The sequence below is a fragment of the Leiobunum rupestre genome, chromosome 11 (assembly GCF_980474605.1).
Source record: "Leiobunum rupestre chromosome 11, qqLeiRupe1.1.hap1, whole genome shotgun sequence".
In the NCBI taxonomy this organism is placed as follows: Eukaryota; Metazoa; Arthropoda; class Arachnida; order Opiliones; family Sclerosomatidae; genus Leiobunum; species Leiobunum rupestre.
Window position 1 is genome coordinate 10,226,421 of NC_143394.1, and position 19,988 is coordinate 10,246,408.

At 39.5% G+C, this 19,988-nt stretch overlaps 1 protein-coding gene and 1 long non-coding RNA gene across 2 annotated transcripts in view; one reads left to right on the plus strand and one right to left on the minus strand.

Moving 5' to 3' along the window:
• LOC149921294 (uncharacterized) overlaps nt 1-19,988 on the minus strand; it is a 49,935-nt gene that overhangs the window by 15,100 nt on the left and 14,847 nt on the right. The gene's annotated exons all lie outside the window — the stretch shown is intronic.
• Nucleotides 5,273-8,936, plus strand: LOC149921295 (uncharacterized). Its single transcript, XM_090162151.1, has 2 exons — nt 5,273-7,259; nt 7,567-8,936. Exons 1-2 carry the CDS (start codon nt 5,273-5,275, stop codon nt 8,934-8,936), a joined length of 3,357 nt encoding a protein of 1,118 aa, XP_090018277.1.

Genomic DNA, 19,988 nt, shown 5'->3' on the forward strand with positions numbered 1-19,988 from the left:
TGTGATATTTCTCAGTCACTCTGGTATGGATCAATACGTAGAGGTATTTCTTGGTTTAAATCAAACTTCTAATCATACTATTTATTTGCTTCAGCATCAAGTAAACTGACTAGAATATTAGCTGACATTTTTATTTATAATATCCCCCCTTTTTGACCTAGTGAGAATGCTCTCATTCTTCTCAAGAGAACTCGCGAAGAGAGATGACGTCACCTCCTGTGAGTAGGAGCGTCAAAAATTTGAGAAGTGCGAATTCTCACTATCAAGGGAAGAATTCTTAGAATTTTGACGCACTCCAGCTGGACTTATTTCACTCTCAAATTACATCTACGCGCATGAAATAAGTTCGTAAAATAGCCACATTTATTTGGTTAAAACGCTGCGGCGTTGAGTAAGAGTTTTCCGTTATTTCACTACTTCGGAAAAAAATCGGCCTTTGCTATCACTATTATCGTATATAAGCGTAGTTATTCTGGGTGTCCACTTCAAAACGAGCCAGATCTAATAATTGAAATGCTATTCTTCCTAGGAATTAGATATTTTCAGATCGCACAATTTAAACAACGCACTAAGTACATTAGTTTACCGCTAAAATATTTTATTAATCGCGTGACCCACTTGATGTGGAAATTACACGTTTCCCGAAAATAGACAAACGTTAACGTCTAGCTGCTGTTGCAATATCACACTAACGAAAATACTTTATTAATTTATTGTTTTTGGTTAAGCAGAGAAATCGGTATCGGAGCTTCAATAAAATACCCTCTCTCTGAGGAGACCGCTGAATGAAATAAATCCGGTTGGTCGTCTGGCTTGTCAACAAAAACACACACACAAATACAATCCATACTCAAGCCAAATCAAGTCCACTAGGTTTGATCATTCACTTTATACTCGCATTACGTGCTTAAATAAATTAACTTCACTATGTTAACTGAACAAAGAACAACGTGGGAGGGCCTAAAGCCGTCAGAGTGATCTTACCATACGCGATACGGCAGGATAAGCATTCCAAGTAGGTGTATTCATTCCTGTTGTTCTTTATTGCCAGTTTTCAAAATTCAAAATGCGATGGCGAGGGTCTTCGCTAAAATTTTTGTTAAAGGGCCACAGAATAAATTAAAAATTTCATATTTATAAGGATAAAAATGGAATCATTAATACCCTTTGATGATGAGACAAATTTTGTCACCTTTTTAAATATATTTAAATTCCGTCCCTACAGATTAATTGACGAAGGCGGGAATAGTCTATAGAAAGTACAACAAGTTTGCAAGCCAAAATAAACCTCTCCTCGGAAGAATTGTCCCTAGTGGTATTAATTTCTCGAGTCGACCCTTAAAGATATTTCCGCAATTCAGAGTTATTTACTAAAACCGTAATCCCGGTTCAATCCCGCCGGTTATAAAATTTTAATTTTAATTATAATAATTGAGACGAAACAACAGAGTTTAATTTATTCAGAATATTATAAATTAAGTAGTTACAACAGTGAGTTAGACGTACTAAAACAATGCACAATTGAATTTAACCCTTTTTACAGTACAAGTTTATCTGTTAAATATAATACGAAGCAGATTTTAATGAGAGAAATATCTACAGAGGGTATTTGTATTTTTCTCGCTTACGAAATACTTGCGGCATCTTTAACGTTCATTATATTTCAACACTCTCCCTTTATGAAAATATTGTAGAATAGCTATATTCGACATTTGGTATATAGTGGACAACTCGTAGATTTCCTGTTGACGTTGTGACACATACCGCATGAAAAAGACCAATACCGTCCAATTTCCAATATCATATAATGACTCGCACACCCAGGAAATCATGACAGCAGCTGTCGTTTAGTCAAGTGGCTTTCTGTGCTTTGTCAATGGTAAGTTTTTCGCTTCTTGTCAATACATTTTTATTGGTGTGGATATTTGGACATCTACGATTCCTAATGCAGTTATCATTAAATGATATTGGAAATTGGACGGTATTGGTCTTTTTCATGCGGTATGTGTCACAACGTCAACAGGAAATCTACGAGTTGTCCACTATATACCAGATGTCGAATATAGCTATTCTACAATATTTTCATCAAGGGAGAGTGTGTTGAAATATAATGAACGTTAAAGATGCGGCAAGTATTTCGTAAGCGAGAAAAATACAAGGGTAAATTTTACTTTATGGGACGGCTGCAGTAGAACACGCGACTGACGTATTCAGACGCAAAAAGTGTGCAAACCATACTAAGCTTTCAGTGGAAAATAGTTCGACTGTAGTAGAACTCGTGAAGATTAAATCATGTTTCAATTATTTCCTTTGGACTAGACTACAATAAAATGGAATTATTTTCTAATATTGTGGACGTTTTTTGACAAATCATTTTCGAGTTCTTCCAACATACTTTGGGATCTGGGGAAAAAGTGGGGCTTTGGGTGGGGACAATATATGATCGTATAAAATATTCAAATTGAGTTGGCCTCCCAAATAGGAATTTTGTAAAGGAAATTTCCTAGTAGAGAGGCCATTGATGGGGAAAAGGTGAATCAATTAGCCTCCCAAAAAGGAATTTTGTAAAGGAAATTTCCTAGTAGAGAGGCCATTGATAAGGAAAAGGTGAATCAATTGGCCTCCCAAATAGGGATTTTGTAAAGGAAATTTCCTAGTAGAGAGGCCATTGATGGGGAAAAGGTGAATCAATTGGCCTCCCAAATAGGAATTTTGTAAAGGAAATTTCCTAGTAGAAAGGCCATTGATGGGGAAAAGGTGAATCAATTGGCCTCCCAAATAGGGATTTTGTAAAGGAAATTTCCTAGTAGAGAGGCCATTGATGGGGAAAAGGTGAATCAATTGGCCTCCCAAATAGGGATTTTGTAAAGGAAATTTCCTAGTAGAGAGGCCATTGATGGGGAAAAGGTGAATCAATTGGCCTCCCAAATAGGGATTTTGTAAAGGAAATTTCCTAGTAGAGAGGCCATTGATGGGGAAAAGGTGAATCAATTGGCCTCCCAAATAGGGTTTTTGTAAAGGAAATTTCCTAGTAGAGAGGCCATTGATGGGGAAAAGGTGAATCAATTGGCCTCCCAAATAGGGATTTGGTAAATTAAATTTCCTCGTAGAGTGTTAAATCACATCTCATTTCAACATATATAATTTTTGTTATTTTACTAATTCAAATAATTACCCTTTACGCGTTTGTATATTCGAAATTGAGCGCGCGAATTCACATAAAATATGGGACGCGAGCTGCAAGGAAAAAATAACGCGCGCCATGTAAACCGCGAACGATTTTTTTTTTTAAATCAAATAAAGAGTCAGTTGCATTTTTATTGTGAAGGAGAGTAGAATGTTATTTAATTTGGTGCCTGTCTCCGCCCATTGTAACCAACTATTTTCGATCGTTTATTGTAGAAATTAATCGCGGCTACTAATTGTACGAACCCTTCCCGGTTGTTTCACCCCTTTTTTAGATAAATTCAGTTTTATATTTAATTTCGCGTTCTCGCTGTAACATTGTGGTGCCGAAACCCGGGAGAGTTGGTAACGCTTTTTTTTTACTACATTGAACGAGCTCTACGATTTACGAGTAAGAACCCATAAAACTTCACAATGGATGAATTTACTCGCTTAAAGTCTAAGAGAACCGCTACGAAAAAATCCGCTACACGGACGAAGAATAACTTGGAATTGGAGCTGATGAAACCTTCGCCAGACTTCGCCGCCATCGAGGGCTACGTAAAAATCCTTCAAGCCAAGGAAAATCTACTGGTCAGTTTAAACGAATCTATTGAACCCCTTTTCACCACGGAAAAAGAATTAGAGGATGATCAGCAAATCGCTCAAGATTATATCGACGATCTTATTGTCTCTATATTTCGAGGGAAGAAAGCTTTCGAGCTCGCTACGCAAGCCGCATCGCTAGCGGCAAATCTCGCTTCATCCACGGCGATTTCAATGTCACAAGGTTTGGTCGCAAATTCTAGGCCACTTGGGAACTCTTCCACGCTTAACAATTTAAGCCAGCCTGTTCACACACAGACGGGAGTCCCTAACTCGGGACCCATCCCACCATCGCAATCGGTCACCGGCGTAGCACCGAGCGTAAGGTTACCAAAATTGGAAATCCACCGCTTTACCGGAAAAATCAGTGAATGGCAGAATTTTTGGGCACGCTTCGCAACAGCTATTCACGATAATCCTAACCTCAGCAAAACCGATAAGTACAGTTATTTGTTATCATACATAGACGGCGCCGCACTAAAGGCCATAGACGGATTACCGATGTCAGACGCTAATTACGACTCCGCCATCAGTACGCTAACTACAAGATTTGGACGTAAAGAAATCATAATTAGTGAACATATGAACAACCTACTCTGCCTTCCCGCCGTGAGAAAATCAAGCGACGTAGTAGGCCTCAGAAGATTGCACGATTCCTGTATGACGCAACTCAGAAGTTTAGAAGGCTTAAACGTAATTGACCAAAACTATGGAAGTCTCCTTTGTCCAATCATCACGCAACGCCTCCCGGAAGACATCACGCTAGCTTTCAGCCGAGAATATGCCGCGGTACAAGAATTGAAAATTACAGATTTAATGTTTTTTCTTCAAAAAGAAATCGCTAGCCGAGAACGTGCTTCCGTCTTAGGAAGGGCTACGAACTCGGACCGCAGAGACGCCGATCAAGATCGCGGAACATCGGAGAGACAGTCGCAATCGCGGGATTCTCGTCACAATAATCGCGGATCTAAACCGCCTTATGGAGCCGCCGCACTCGCCGTTAATGCCGACGCTAGGTCTTGCCTATATTGCGAGAAGAATGACCACACTACCACGCAGTGCAGACAACTTACGGTAGACGAGAAAAAAGCCCTACTTATTCGAAAAAAACGTTGCTTCATCTGTTTGAGAGATCGCCATCAAGCGCGTGATTGTACTTCAAAATATCGTACCTGTAAAATTTGTAACAACCGACATCACACCAGCATTTGCGATCAACTTGGAAACCGAAACGACAAAGGGGCTGCGGAAAACTCGAACGGAGTCGCTCAAATGGCAGCCGGAGTCCCGAGGAGCCAAACGGAGGCCGTTTACCTCCAGACCGCCTTAGCGGTGGCCCAACGTCCCGTGGGCCGACAAAAAAAAACCAGTCCGGTGTCTCCTCGACAACGGGAGTAACGTGACGTTTATCAAAGAAAAGTTATCACGAGAACTTGGTCTACAAGTGTTATACGAAGAGGTCCTAGAAACCAATAGTTTCGGAAATTCAAAACCGGAACGAATGCTAAGACGAAGGGTTCGCGTCGAACTTAGAAGTCGCCATAAACCCGAAAAGAACGTAGTCAGCGACGCCTACGAAACCCCCGAAATCTGCGGTTCGGTATTCGCTGTACCGGGCGCCGACCTCGCCAAGGAATTCGAGAAACGGAAACTTCCAATGGCCGATTGTCCCGAATTCGAAATCGCAAATCGAGATTCGAGAGCAGTTTACATACTCATCGGCGCCGATTATCTATGGGCCGTTACTTTGAGTGGAAAAACTGAACGCTTCAGTCCGACCCTTACCGCCGTGGAAACAATCTTCGGATGGACACTTCAAGGCCCCGTTACAACGACATCACGTAACGTTGGTACACTCGCCGTCTCACTAATACACACCGGTTCACGCGTTTTTCAAGACGATGAAGACCTCTCAACCCAACTACGCAGCTTCTGGAATTTGGAATCTATCGGAGTGTACGACAATGATCAAGACACCGAATCTGGTAACCGAATTTTAGATAAATTCGCGCAAACAACTGTGTTTGAAGGCGGTCGCTACACCGTCGGTTTACCGTTCAAGACGAGCAATTTTAATTTGGGGGACAACTACGCTGTCGCAGCCAAACGCACATCAAACCTGGTTTTCAAACTTCGCAAAGATCCGGCTATTTTCAACGAATACAATGACATCATCAAAGATCAAGTCACCACGGGCATCGTCGAAAAGTTTGATCCTGCTCGGAAAACTGGAAAAGTACTCTACTATTTACCGCATCGCGCCGTGATACGAGAATCCAGCACGTCTACGCGAACTCGTATCGTTTATGACGCGTCTTCACACGCAACCGGAGTGTCAAGCCTCAACTCCTGCCTGGAAACAGGTCCTAAACTTAACCCCGAACTATTTGATATATTGCTTCGTTTTCGAGAAAGGAAAATCGCTTTCACCGGTGATATTACCAAAGCGTTTTTGCAAATCGGAATCCACGAGGAAGATCGGGACGCTTTGAGATTCCTCTGGTTAGACGTTGATAAGCCCTACGGAAGTCACACACTCCAAACCTACCGGATGACACGTGTTCCATTCGGCGCCACTTCCAGCCCTTTTCTACTGGCCGCTACGATCCGCCTTCATTCCAAGAAGTATGAAGAGGTCAAACCCAGAGTGAGCAAACTGATCAACGACTCGTTTTACGTCGACGATTTAATCTCCGGCGCCGATTCAGACGAAGAAGCACTGGAGATAATCTCCGAAGTGAACGAAATCGTGCGAAACGCAGGCATGACGCTCGCCAAATGGCAAAGTAACTCGCCCCGGCTGAGACACGTATTGGCCACCAAAAATCAAGATGGGAAGCCCACAATTACCCAAACAGACTTCGCCACAACTAAAGTTCTTGGTCTCACATGGGACAGTTCGAGAGACATTCTGACTTTTGAGATCAAGGATTTACTACAATTCGTTCAGAGCCGAGAAAGTACCAAGAGATGGGTCCTAAAATCTGTCGCGAAGATTTTCGACCCCTTGGGATTTCTTTCACCTTTCACCATTCGAGCCAAGCTACTTTTCCAGCGACTTTGGGAAAAAGGCTTACCTTGGGACGAGCCACTTCCAGCGGATTTAGCCGAAATATTCGAATCATGGTGCTGTGAACTACGAGATCTGAGAAAGGTCGTCATTCCTCGGTTTTACTTTCAAGGAACCAACAAACTGGACGAGGAAAGCCTCGAAGTCCACTGCTTTTCAGACGCCAGCCAAAAAGCCTATGCCGCTGTAGCGTATATCCGGTTCCGAAGCAAAGGAGAAAACATTGCAACCAATCTCATTACCTCTAAATCGAGAGTGGCTCCGCTCAAAAAGCTAACTCTACCCAGACTCGAGCTGATGGGAGCGCTCTTAGCTGCCAGACTCGTAAAACACCTGCTGGCGAAACTGGAGCTAAAACCAAAGAAAATTTTCATGTGGAGCGATTCAAATGTTCCTATGTTTTGGAACCACTGCAAAGGTACCGAAAATCCCGCCGATCTTCCGACACGCGGATGCCATGTGTTAAACTTAGCCCAAGACCAATTCTGGTGGCACGGCCCAAGTTGGCTTAAAGAAACCGCTAACCTTAAAGACGCCTCGTCTAGTGAAGAAACCTTCGAAGAGGTGGAAGAGGAGCTACGCAACAGGGTGCTCACGCTAACCATTTCCGCAACGAATGACGAATCGCCGATTAACATTCAACTCCTTAAAAAATCTCTATCGCCATACTGGCTGGATTCGCCGCTACCTACACAACCTTCGCTTTAAAGATCAACGCATTACAGGGGAGCTTTCCGCCGAAGAAATAAGCCTCGCTGAAATCTACTGGGTTCGCACTACCCAAAGAGAACAGTTCCCGCAAGAAATCGAACGCCTCGCCAAAAACTCGAGTATCGACAAGAATTCTAAAATCCTGACTCTTCACCCACACCTCGACTCGGACGGACTTCTGCGCTTAGGAGGACGACTGAGAGGAAGCGGACTCTCACACTCAGAAAAACATCCTTGGATTCTTGCGCCAAATCATCCTTACACCGACCTTCCAGTTCGAAACGCGCACGAGAGGGTAATGCACGCTGGAGTCGTTATTACCACCGTTTCGTTACGCGATAAATTTTGGATCATCAAGTCACGTAATTTCGTAAAATCGGTTTTGAAAGGTTGCAACGTTTGCAAATATTTTCGTGCCAAACCTTCGGACGCGGTGATGGCACCCCTCCCAGAGTTCCGGACAACCCAAACCCCAGTTTTCGAAAGCTGCGGATTGGATTTTGCAGGACCTCTCTACGCGAGAGACGGAAGCAAAAGTTACGTTGCTTTATTCACGTGTGCTGTCACGAGAGCAGTTCATCTTGAGCTGGTCTCAGACCAGTCGACAGACAAATTTCTCCTTGCACTTCGGAGATTTATAAGTCGTCGCGGTATGGTCAAACGCATCTATTCCGACAACGCAAAAACTTTCAAACGCGCCAAAACCGACCTCAGTGAACTTTTGCAAAACGTAGATAGCCCAGAAGTCAGGCGTTATTTTGGAAACCTCCAAATCTCTTGGACTTACATCGCGGATCGCGCCGCCTGGTGGGGTGGCTTTTGGGAGCGACAAGTGGGCTCCGTTAAAAACGCTCTTCGCAAAACAATCGGAACCGCCAAACTCTCTTTCGAAGAAATTTCCACTATACTCGCGGAAGCAGAAGCGGCGATCAACTCGCGTCCAATCACCTTCGTCTCCGAGGATCCCAACGAGCCAGCGCCATTAAATCCAAATCACTTTCTCATCGGGGACCGAACAGCCAGTTTACCGTCCAGAACCTACCCCAAGCTCATAAATCTTCCCGTCAACCAAGTGAAACTCACTCGCCGGTTGAAGTACCGCCAAACCCTCATCGAGAGTTTCTGGAAACGTTGGAGGTCTGAGTATCTCCTACAACTCAGGTCCGCTCACCATCGAACCGCAAACCAATCTACAACCCCTCTTCAAGCCGGAGACGTCGTGCTCATCGGAGAAGAGGAAATGCCACGCCTCAGCTGGAAACTAGGCATCATAGACGAGACTTTTAAAGGTCGCGACGGACATATCAGATCTTGCATGGTGAGATTACCGGACAGAACTAAGCTACGCAGACCGATCCAGCTTCTCTACCATTTAGAACTTTAACATGGACCTTTTTAAAATTATTGAACAAAAAAAATAGTTCAATCGCGGGGAGAATGTTAAATCACATCTCATTTCAACATATATAATTTTTGTTATTTTACTAATTCAAATAATTACCCTTTACGCGTTTGTATATTCGAAATTGAGCGCGCGAATTCACATAAAATATGGGACGCGAGCTGCAAGGAAAAAATAACGCGCGCCATGTAAACCGCGAACGATTTTTTTTTGAAATCAAATAAAGAGTCAGTTGCATTTTTATTGTGAAGGAGAGTAGAATGTTATTTAATTTGGTGCCTGTCTCCGCCCATTGTAACCAACTATTTTCGATCGTTTATTGTAGAAATTAATCGCGGCTACTAATTGTACGAACCCTTCCCGGTTGTTTCACCCCTTTTTTAGATAAATTCAGTTTTATATTTAATTTCGCGTTCTCGCTGTAACATAGAGAGGCCATTGATGGGGAAAAGGTGAATCAATTGGCCTCCCAAATAGGGATTTTGTAAAGGAAATTTCCTAGTAGAGAGGCCATTGATGGGGAAAAGGTGAATCAATTGGCCTCCCAAATAGGAATTTTGTAAAGGAAATTTCCTAGTAGAGAGGCCATTGATGGGAAAATGGTGAATCAATTGGCCTCCCTATTTGGGAGGCACAAGAACGAGCACTTCCAAATCGGGAAATTTAATAAGCTTGCTAGATTAGTCGGTTTAGCCAGCGTAAGAGGAAGTGAGTTCCTTAAACTAAAGAGGCCTTGGTAATATTTAGATAAGTGATCAAGAGACAGATCAAAATTTTTAAAGCTAAAGACAGCGAAATCCATTTTCATGGGATTTGTTGATTTTAAGTAAAATAGGAGAAACTCAAGCTCGATGGTATGGCCCTTGAATTCCAAAGACCTCCTCAGTTTGGTGAAAGCGAATTTATTCCATTGCGTTAGTAGGGTTTGTAATCCGAAACCACCTTCGCAAGTCTTCAGCGTTACAATTTTTGGTCTACACCAATGTTTGTTTTCTCCGTGCCAAACTACTTCAAAGCATTTATTTCTTCGGATATAGCGTTTGGAGTGTTCGTGTGAGGCAACAAGCAGAAATATTTCCTCTGGACTGTATTACAAATTTGCGCTCTTGCTTTATATGATAAACGGGGCGCTACTCGTTTTACGTTTTCCAGTGACGTATAGATGTCGATGGATATCTTTTCAGAGGATTCACTCCATAAATTATTGTCCGTTGAAAACACTAGACCCAGCTCTTTTCCAGATTGAACTTCGCATTGCTTGCCTTACCGTATTTTACACATTCGGATTTTATTATGTTGAAGCCATTTTCGGATGTTACAAAATTGTTTGAATCATCAGCAAACGCCTGGACGGCAAGAGGACGCGACAAAAAGGTAAATTTATCTCGTATATTTCTAAATTTTTTTCTTAGATGACACAGAAAAGGCTCCAAGGATAGGTTAAAAAGGTACGATGAGAGGGGATCACCTTGTCTTATTCCTCTCAATATCTTAAATTTAGCCGTAACAACGTTGTTTAATTTGACTCTCGCTTCGGCTGTTGAATAAGTTTTAATTATGAAATTGGAGATTGTTGGTCCCAAGCCTATGTGGTGGAGAATTTTGAATAAGTACTGGTGATTTACCCTATCGAAAGCTTTAACTTGGTCCAAAGAGACTATAGCCAAAGGAATATTCCTGTTTTCGAAGTATTGAATAATATCTCGAACTATGGTTATATTGGATCTTATAGTCCGCCCAGGAATGCTAGACGTCTGATCTTCATTGATTATCTTGTCTATTATTTTTCGAATTCTATTTCCCAGAACCTTCGCGAAGATCTTATAATCGGCATTCAATAATGAGATGGGACGCTAGTTTTTCAAGAGTTTAGGATCGCCTTGTTTTAAGATTAGGATAACTATAGCCATGGTAAAGGAACTTGGGATTTGGTCTAGTTTCGGGATAGATGAAAACATTTGAAAAATAATTTGACCCATTTCTGCCCAAAAATGATGGTAAAACTCATTTGTGAGCCCGTCTTGTCCCGGTGATTTGCGCTTGGGTAAGTTTTTAACTACTATATCGAACTCATTTTTTCCTAAATCGGCATTGCATTGTTTACTATCTTCATATGATAGTTTTGGTAAGATCTCGTGGTAAATATTTTCTAGATCCACTGGTTCGCGGCAAAATAAATCTTGTTAATAATTTCGTACTTCGTTTACAATCTCTTTATTGCTGGCTGTCTCCGTACCATCTCTTTTTATAAAATTATAAATTTTGTTGATACCTTTAAAACTTTCCTCCAGAACGAGGCGCTCTGATGGGTAATTTTTTGGTAATGTAAAATCTATTTTAGCTCTAGTAATAATTCCTCCCGCTTTTTTATTTTCTAGTTGTTTAATTCTTCTACTAATATCTCTTTTTCATTTTCAGGTAAAGGTGGGTCTACGGATAGTTTCTTCTGTATTTGTAAAATCTCATCAAACATTTTTTTTACCTGCGATAGGTATAATCTTTACATAGGCCTTTGATTAAATATTTGGTCTTTAACCACCAGGGTAGTACATCTTCGGACTTATTAGGAAATGATTTAACTTGGTTCTTCCAAAAATATAAAAAAATATCTTCGAAACTTACCACGTAATAGCCAGTTATTGAAACACCAGGTATCGCTTAGCCTGGTATTCCAATTTTCGGCTTTGATCTGTAGTTTTAAGAAGACAGGTAGGTGGCCTGAGTTAGATCCGCCATACTTGATAAAAATTGCATACTGGAAAACGGGACTCGGATGTATTGCGGCGGTCCATTTTTGGGTTTAAAGTGCAGTTGAAATCTCCGAGTAAAATATTATTCGAAAAGCTGCCGCTCTGAATATCATTATAAATAATTTCGAGAAGATCGATAGCAGATGCATTTACTTGTGGAACAAAGCAATTGTAGATACCAATCTTTATTTTCGTATCCTTAAATGTTAATTCGGTTCTTTGTAGAAAACCCTCTATTAGTGTAGTCACTTTGAATAAAATATCATTTTTTAAATAAAAACTTGTTTTAAAACCGGTGGCGATACCTCCCTGATGGCTAGACCAATGGCTGAAGTGAATAATATATGGATTACACGTGTTTAGGATTATTGGAGTCTTAGCAAGTTTTGTTTCTTGCCAAAAGCAGAAGGTGGCGTTGTTGGTCTTTAATAAATTTCTTTCTTTATTCATTTCAAAAGGAGAATTTAGGCCCCTTGTATTATGGGATACAAGTGTTATAGAGATAATATATAAAAGAAAGCGATGACTACTCATAGTATATTTACTCAGGTTTTCTTAACGTTACTAGTAATTTGTTTAAACGCTTGTGTTCTTTTGCATCGTCTGTATTATCCAAATAAAATTGCCTTGTGAAATCTTTCGGTTTTTTTTATTTTACGTATTTTTTAGATAAGTCGCTTAGTTTAGAAGATTTCGGTTTTTGACTTGAACAAGTTATCTCTTCGCTGGTCTCGCCCTCACTACTACTGTTACATGATTCATCTGTTAGTTTAGAATTTGTTATAATTTTTCGGTTTTTTTTGGAGTTGATGATTCAGGGGACTTGCTCCAATCTGGGCTATTTACTTTTTCATTAATCTGTCTAAATCTATTTAGGCCACTTCCACCTGCCTTGCTTTTATTGTTGGCTGACGCCGTTTTGTTATTTGTGTTGTTTGATTCTAAAGCGGGAAAATTTTCTAGTGAAAGGGCGCGGTTTCAGCATACGGCCGTTTTTATAAAAGAGCTGGTTCGCTGTTGCGGGAATCAATATTTTTTTGTTCAGGATTTAAATTTACATCGTTATTTTCGATGCTGGGTATTTTGTCTACTTCTTCCTCATGTACATCTGAATTGGCTTTTGTTCGTAGCATCGGTCGACGGTATGCCCCCATTTCCCACAATTGTTTGTACCTTTTTCAAGAAAAATTACCACACTGTAGTCATTGTATCGCGTATTAATACTTCTAGGCAAATCAGATTTTGGCAGCATATACACTATACGTTTAAAATTGTATAATATTCTTAAATCGAGATCGTCTTCCGCATTGACATCTATATAAATTACATCAGATGTTATTTTCCCGTATTTCGCTAGCCGTTTTATTAAGAGTTCGTTGGGTATTTCGGGGGGACAATTTGATATTGTAATTGTTTCATAAAAGCGTTTTAATCTCTCGCAGCTTACTAATTCTCCTTCGGGTTCGAACCCATCAGTATATAATTGATCCGCCATATCCGTTGTTGCGACGTATGCACAAATTCTTTGTTTAGGAATTTTTCAGATATAAAAGGTATTTCCCTTAATAATATCTTTTGCATAAATTTTAGCAGCTACCTGGGGGATCGCCTGAAAGACTACGGCGTGTTCCCACGTCACCGCTGGAGGTAGAGGTTTTATCTTCTTATTTTGGTCGGGAGGATCTTTACCAGAATGGGGGATTCCCTATTCGTCATTTTCAGGGGCCGCCATACAACGGCACAACCTTAAGCCTCAGCTAAAATACAAAAAAACACTAGAGAACACGGAGCGAAAAAAGAGGCGTCGTCACCCGGTGAGTGCCAGCGCCATTTTATTTTATTTTTTATTTTATTTTATTTTATTTTTTATTTTATTTTATTTTATTTTATTTTATTTTATTTTATTTTATTTTATTTTATTTTATTTTATTTTATTTTATTTTATTTTATTTTATTTTATTTTATTTTATTTTATTTTATTTTATTTTATTTTATTTTATTTTATTTTATTTTATTTTATTTTATTTTATTTTATTTTATTTTATTTTATTTTATTTTATTTTATTTTATTTTATTTTATTTTATTTTATTTTATTTTATTTTATTTTATTTTATTTTATTTTATTTTATTTTATTTTATTTTATTTTTTTTTATTTTTTTTTATTTTATTTTATTTTATTTTATTTTATTTTATTTTATTTTATTTTTTTTTATTTTATTTTATTTTATTATATTATATTTTATTATATTATATTTTATTATATATTATTATCAAGAATGTATTTATTTATACTAAGGGAGAATGAATATGTCGAGACTATCGACGGACACGTTAAGGCCCTAACCCCGTCACGCTAAGGGGGGGAGGCGATAAATTAATGTTCACGCTATGCAGAACGTGCGCCCTCTATAATCTAGCCGATTGCTGTCATACCGAGGTGGAACGTGCGATTACAGACACGTATACCACCCCTGAGTTTTATTTATCCCTTCAATATAATTATAAAGTTTTACAAATTAACGAATTACAGCATTATCGCGAAACTTTCGACTCTGAATGCCCCCTTTTTGACGATTACGTCAGAGATTTTTATAAAATGAAAACCCAATACGCTGGTTTTCCTAGAAACGTTGACTCCTTAGAAGAAAAACAAAAATATTTAAACGGCTTTTGGGAACAGGACGGGATAAAAATAGGCCTAGAAGAGGTTAGCTCTAACCCCGCTCTCAAAGCGCTTGGCAAGCTTTCCCTTAACCAGCTTTGAGGACGCCACCCAATTCAATAACGTCAAAATAATAGTTCTTTTATAAATTCCTACGCCGACTTGGTTAAAATTTTAACTGATTAAACGAAAGAGCTGACCGATTTAAAACTCCTAGAAAATGGAATGGCTCTCGTGACGACCAAAGATCACGAAGACCACGTCCCGGCTTATCGTAAAGGTTCCCCAACTGTGGGCATTTCCGTCGCCTCGTATGGGCGTATTAAATTATATAATCTTATGGCTAAAATAGGGCCTAATTTGGCCTACGGCGATACGGACAGTTGTATTCTGATACACGATAAGAAATTAGATTTAACTTTATCAAGCAGCTTGGGCGGACTTACGGATGAATATCCTAATGACCCCATTAAAGCTTTTACCACGTTAGCCCCCAAGGGCTACTCTATCTTGTTCGAATCGAGCAAAATTTTAACCAAGATAAAAGGCGTCACTCTTACTAAAAAAATCAGACCATCTTAAACTTTGACACGATAAAGCAGTTGGCGCTCGAGAACCGCGAATTAAAATACCGAGTCGAGATTCCCTTTAACGTGAAAAGGCAAAAAACCGGGCACTTGTATCTCAGACAAGCCGAAAAAGTCGTGGGATTTACGTCGACTAAACGTATATTTTTCAAAGACGGTACTTCTATTCCCTACGGATATGCATGTCCCTCACACGCCTAAAATTTCAAACCCCCTGTACCTTTCTTTTGGCTGGCCCCAGTAAGTCGGGAAAAAGTCACTGGACATTTAATCTCCTGAAAAATAAAAAATTAATGTTCGACAATCTACCCCAAAAAATTTTATATTGCTACAATCTTTGGAACGATCAATTTGACGAATTAAAAACCCTCGTCCCCGAAATTAAATTCCATAAAGGGCTCTTTAGCGAAAAACCCGAAGATTTGTTTGACAAAAGACAAAACAACCTCTTGGTGCTAGACGACCTTTCGAGCGAATGCTTAGACAACGCACTGGTATCCGAACTGTTTCGCGTGTGTTCGCATCATCTGAATCTGAGTATTGTATTCTTATGCCAGAACGTCTTTGGTCAGGGCAGATTTTCGCGCGACATTTCGCTTAACGCCTAATTTATAGTCCTGTTCCGGAGCCCCCGTGATCCATCACAAATAAAACATTTAAGTTGACAGATTTTTCCGCATAACCCTAATTTTCTGAGCAATGTTTATAATTACGTAAAGTCGGATAAGCCCTATTCTAACGTGGTTGTTGACCTACAGCAAAAAACTCCCGAATTTCTAAAAGTTAGAATGCAATGCCTAATTGAGGAAGGACCGATGCTAGTATTTACCGCAAATTAATTTTTTTATGTGTTATGTATTTATCATTACTAGCTATTCTATATTTTTTGGTAGAGGAAAATGTACATTATTGTAATAATCAGAATATATAACAAAGTGTTTATTCGAATTTTACGTCATTCTGAAAAATGCCTTTGCCTAGGTCAATTATAGAAAGCCGCCCGTATCTCACCCTATTGAAAAAAGCTTCCCCAAATCAAAGAAGATTTTTACTAAAGAACGCCACGCGAAATCAGGTCGGCTCGATCGCGAATATTTGCCATAATTTTTGTCGCGGAGTTTTACCCGTTGGCAATTGCAACGATATAAAAAATCTATTAGAAAACTAGGTCAAAGAGATCTCAGTGATAATTATCGGCGAAGAATTCTAGTCTCGCAAACGGGCGGTTTTTGGGGGGCGATTCTCGATTCGCTCATCCCGCCAATCTTGGGCCGTATAATTAATCCGGCACGATGAAGAAATTTGTCTTGTTACCCGCTGATAACTATTTATCCGATACCGAAAAATTGCTAAATTTAATACAAGAACACATGAATAGTATTCTTAACAAATCCGTTCGAGACGGTAGTGAAGAAGAAAAACTACGAGAATATCTGGCAATGTTGGCGCGGTACCTCAGAATTAAAGACTACGACGGCGCTCCAGCCGTTTAAATAAAACCGCCCCATTTGCCTCATTCTTCGAGTACGTTAGCGGCGATACAGTTGCCACACGGTGCGATCTACCAGCCTCCCGCTGTACCTAACGTTTCATTCGGTAACCCGCCGCTCGTGTTTTTTGCCTCCCCAAACGCCAAATCAGTTCCATCAACTGTTCGCCGCGCCGCCCGTACAACAGGTGCAAAGAGCCGTCAACGTACAGCAACCTCTCCGCCAACTGGAAATGTCTGTTAACAGGCCCCTCCCAGAATCACCGATAAATCCTGGAATTTCTACAACACGGCAGAGTGTCTCAGGCATTTCGCGGTTGGACGAAAGTAAATCGCCCGATTACGCCCATAAAACTTTAATTGCAGCCCCACCGCATCTCGTGACGTCACGAAATATTCCATTCAAGCCTGACTTTGCGAGTACTCCAGACTACCAAAATGTGTAATGGAAGAACGGCGCTAGCAACGTTTTTACTTCACCCGTTCGAGCTGAGATACGTAAATCTCGAAGCGAAACGAGTCTCGACGAATATAGCACGCCAACTTTCAAAGACAGCAGCTACAAGCCCTCGGAATCAAGCCTTCTTAATACGACCGAACCTGTTTCCTTGCCTTTCGTAGGACCGCTCTTGACAAGAAAAGAATTGCCAACCCGCCAAGGTCGCAAAGAAAGACGCCGGGCGTATTCTAAAGATCGTGAAATTAATGACTGGGAAATTAATGAATGGGAAAATTAATGTTTTTGTAAAAGAATGTTTATTAAACACTATTGATTACAAAATCTGTTTTCGTGATCAAAAAATTTATACACAATGCCAATAGCGAAATTACTTCGTTCATATATATATTTCATTATTATACATTTTTAAAATTTTCTTATAGCTTAACCCCGCAGACCTACTTAACAGAAACGAAGCGACGTGCAAACCGCAAGTTTCTTGGTTCATATCTTGAATTATATTTTTATTATAAAACTATTTCTGAGCTAAATGATCCAATGAAAAACCGTAGACATCAAAATGTTGACCGAAAGAACAAAAAAATTTCCCGTGCGTTGCCCTTTCTTATGTTTAGCACTGACGAAGATTCCTATCCAGTGGCTTCCCGGCATGGATGAGTCTTGTACATTGGCCACCAAACACAAGGGCTTTTTTTCGGACAATCTCGAGGTAAAGTATCTTTGGAAAATGTGCCCAGAAAAAAAGGTTTGGTTCTCGGGTCGCATTTTAAAAAGGCGTCCAATTGAAAAGTATTCATGGCAAAACCCTTTGAATTTCTTCGGGGTAAATTGACTCCAATATTTTCTCGTTATTCTTGTCCTTGATATGGTAGAGCGGACGGGGTTTATTTATCACCTTCGATATAGTAAAAACCTCTTTGCCCCAATATCCTCTAAATCCCTTACGAAATACTTTGCTGGTTTTTGACAGGCGCACGTGATCACCAATCTTGAATTTCAGTTCCTCTCTTTCCACTTTCTTTCCAAATAGCTTTTGCCAAACAAGATTCTCATTGGCTAAGGTTACTTCGCTAGGTCTAAACCCCGTCGTGCGATGAACTCTGTCGTTATAGGACTTCACAATTTTTGGTAGTTCATTTATAAATATTTTCCTTTACTTTTGGTAAGAAATCTGTAAATTTTATTTTTAAGCGTCCTATTCACACTCTCGCATACGCTGCTTTTTTATCGCCGTAACAAACGAAATGCTTAATCCCCTGGTTCTTGAAATAGCGTTGCACGGTACGATTTAAAATTCAGAGCCTTGGTCAGTGTTAATTTTCAAATGCTTACGTTGTTTGTGGATTTTTTTGAAAGCCTCTAAGATATCGCTCGCTCTCTTGGTTTTCACGGGAATAGCGAATAAATATCGGGACAGATTATCGATATTAGTAAGAATATAATTAAATTTATTAATATTTTTTAATTCGTTTAACTCGATTTAATCAGCCTGATGTTCTTCGTTCAAGCTCGTGACATAAGTCCTATTTCTAGGAAAATTAAATTTTCTATCTTTGTGCAACGTATAGGCGTCTTGGGTGAGCGCCCAATCTTTAATTTTGTTCTTGGAAATAGAGGGTAATTGTTCGGATAAACGTTTTAGTCCTCTTAGACTTCCGGGATTTTCTGGGTCAAAATAAATAGATTCTATATCCATGTCTTAACCGTTCAAAGTGTGCTACATTATTAAATGAAAGACCAGCAAAGTTTAAATTTTTATACATTTTAATGGAAAGTTTTAATACATCAACTCTGATAAAATTTCAGATTAATTTTGCATGATATTATGATATAAAGTTTCGGCAAAATTGCACTACAGCGGCCTCATGTAATTTCGTGTTTTTTTTGGGTGGAGAATGTAGCACTTGTAGCGTAGATTACGAAACTAATTTTTTTGGGGCCGCAAATGATAATTAAATTAATTAACTTAATGTTAAAAATGTACTAATTTTAGGGAATAACCGTGTTTTTGTATTTTTGGGTGGCGGAGAATGTAGCACTTGACGCGTAGATTACGAAACTATTTTTTTGGGCCGCAAATGATAATTAAATTAATTAACTTAATGTTAAAAATGTACTAATTGTAGGAAATTACCGTGTTTTGTATTTTTGGGTGGCGGAGAATGTAGCACTTGACGCGTAGATTACGAAACTTTTGTTTTTGGGCCGCAAATGATAATTAAATTAATTTCTTAATGTTAAAAAGTTAGTAGAGTCGAAACCTAAAAAAACAGTAACAAGTCGTGGTGTAGGCGACAACCCGACGAAGATAATTACTTTCCAAAACACGTAAAAGACGTTACTAAACTCCCCGTATTGGCGCCTGACGCACTTTGAGATTCCCCGTATTGGCGCCTGACGGCGCCGCGCACTCACTTCGCTCAAGCGCTGGGGGCGCGCAGTGCCTCCCCAACCCCATACTAAAAAAAGCGATGGGCCATCTATAACGCGACCTAGAGGACAGTACCAAGCCTTACGCATCAAGTATATACTTTTAATCTCAACCAGAAACAAAGTAGCCCAAAAATAGAAAACACCGAGAAAATAAACAAAAACTGTAAAAGATTAGATAAAGTACGGGAATATCACTTTGTGGCCCAAAAATACAAAACACCGAGAAAATGAACAAAAACTGTAACTGATTTTATACAAAAAGGGAATATCACGTGGAATTCATTAGGACACCGAAACTGTGGTGCCGGCGAACACACGACGGAAATAAGTACAACAAAACACGTGCAAATGCCCAAAAATTAGAAATTAAAAAAATTAAATTAAACAATTAAATACTCTTTGCTGCCAAAATAAAAAATACCCTCGGCATCTACGTGACAAGGTCTATCAGGCGTAACCAAAATTAATATAAAATTCAATGAAAATGGGAAATTTTTAAAATTAAAAAAATTAAGTTAAACAATTAAATAATCATTTGCGGCCAAAATAAAAAATACCCTCGGCATCTACGTGACAAGGTCTATCAGGCGCAACCAAAATTAATAAAAAATTCAATGAAAATGGGAAATTTTTAAAATTAAAAAAATTAAG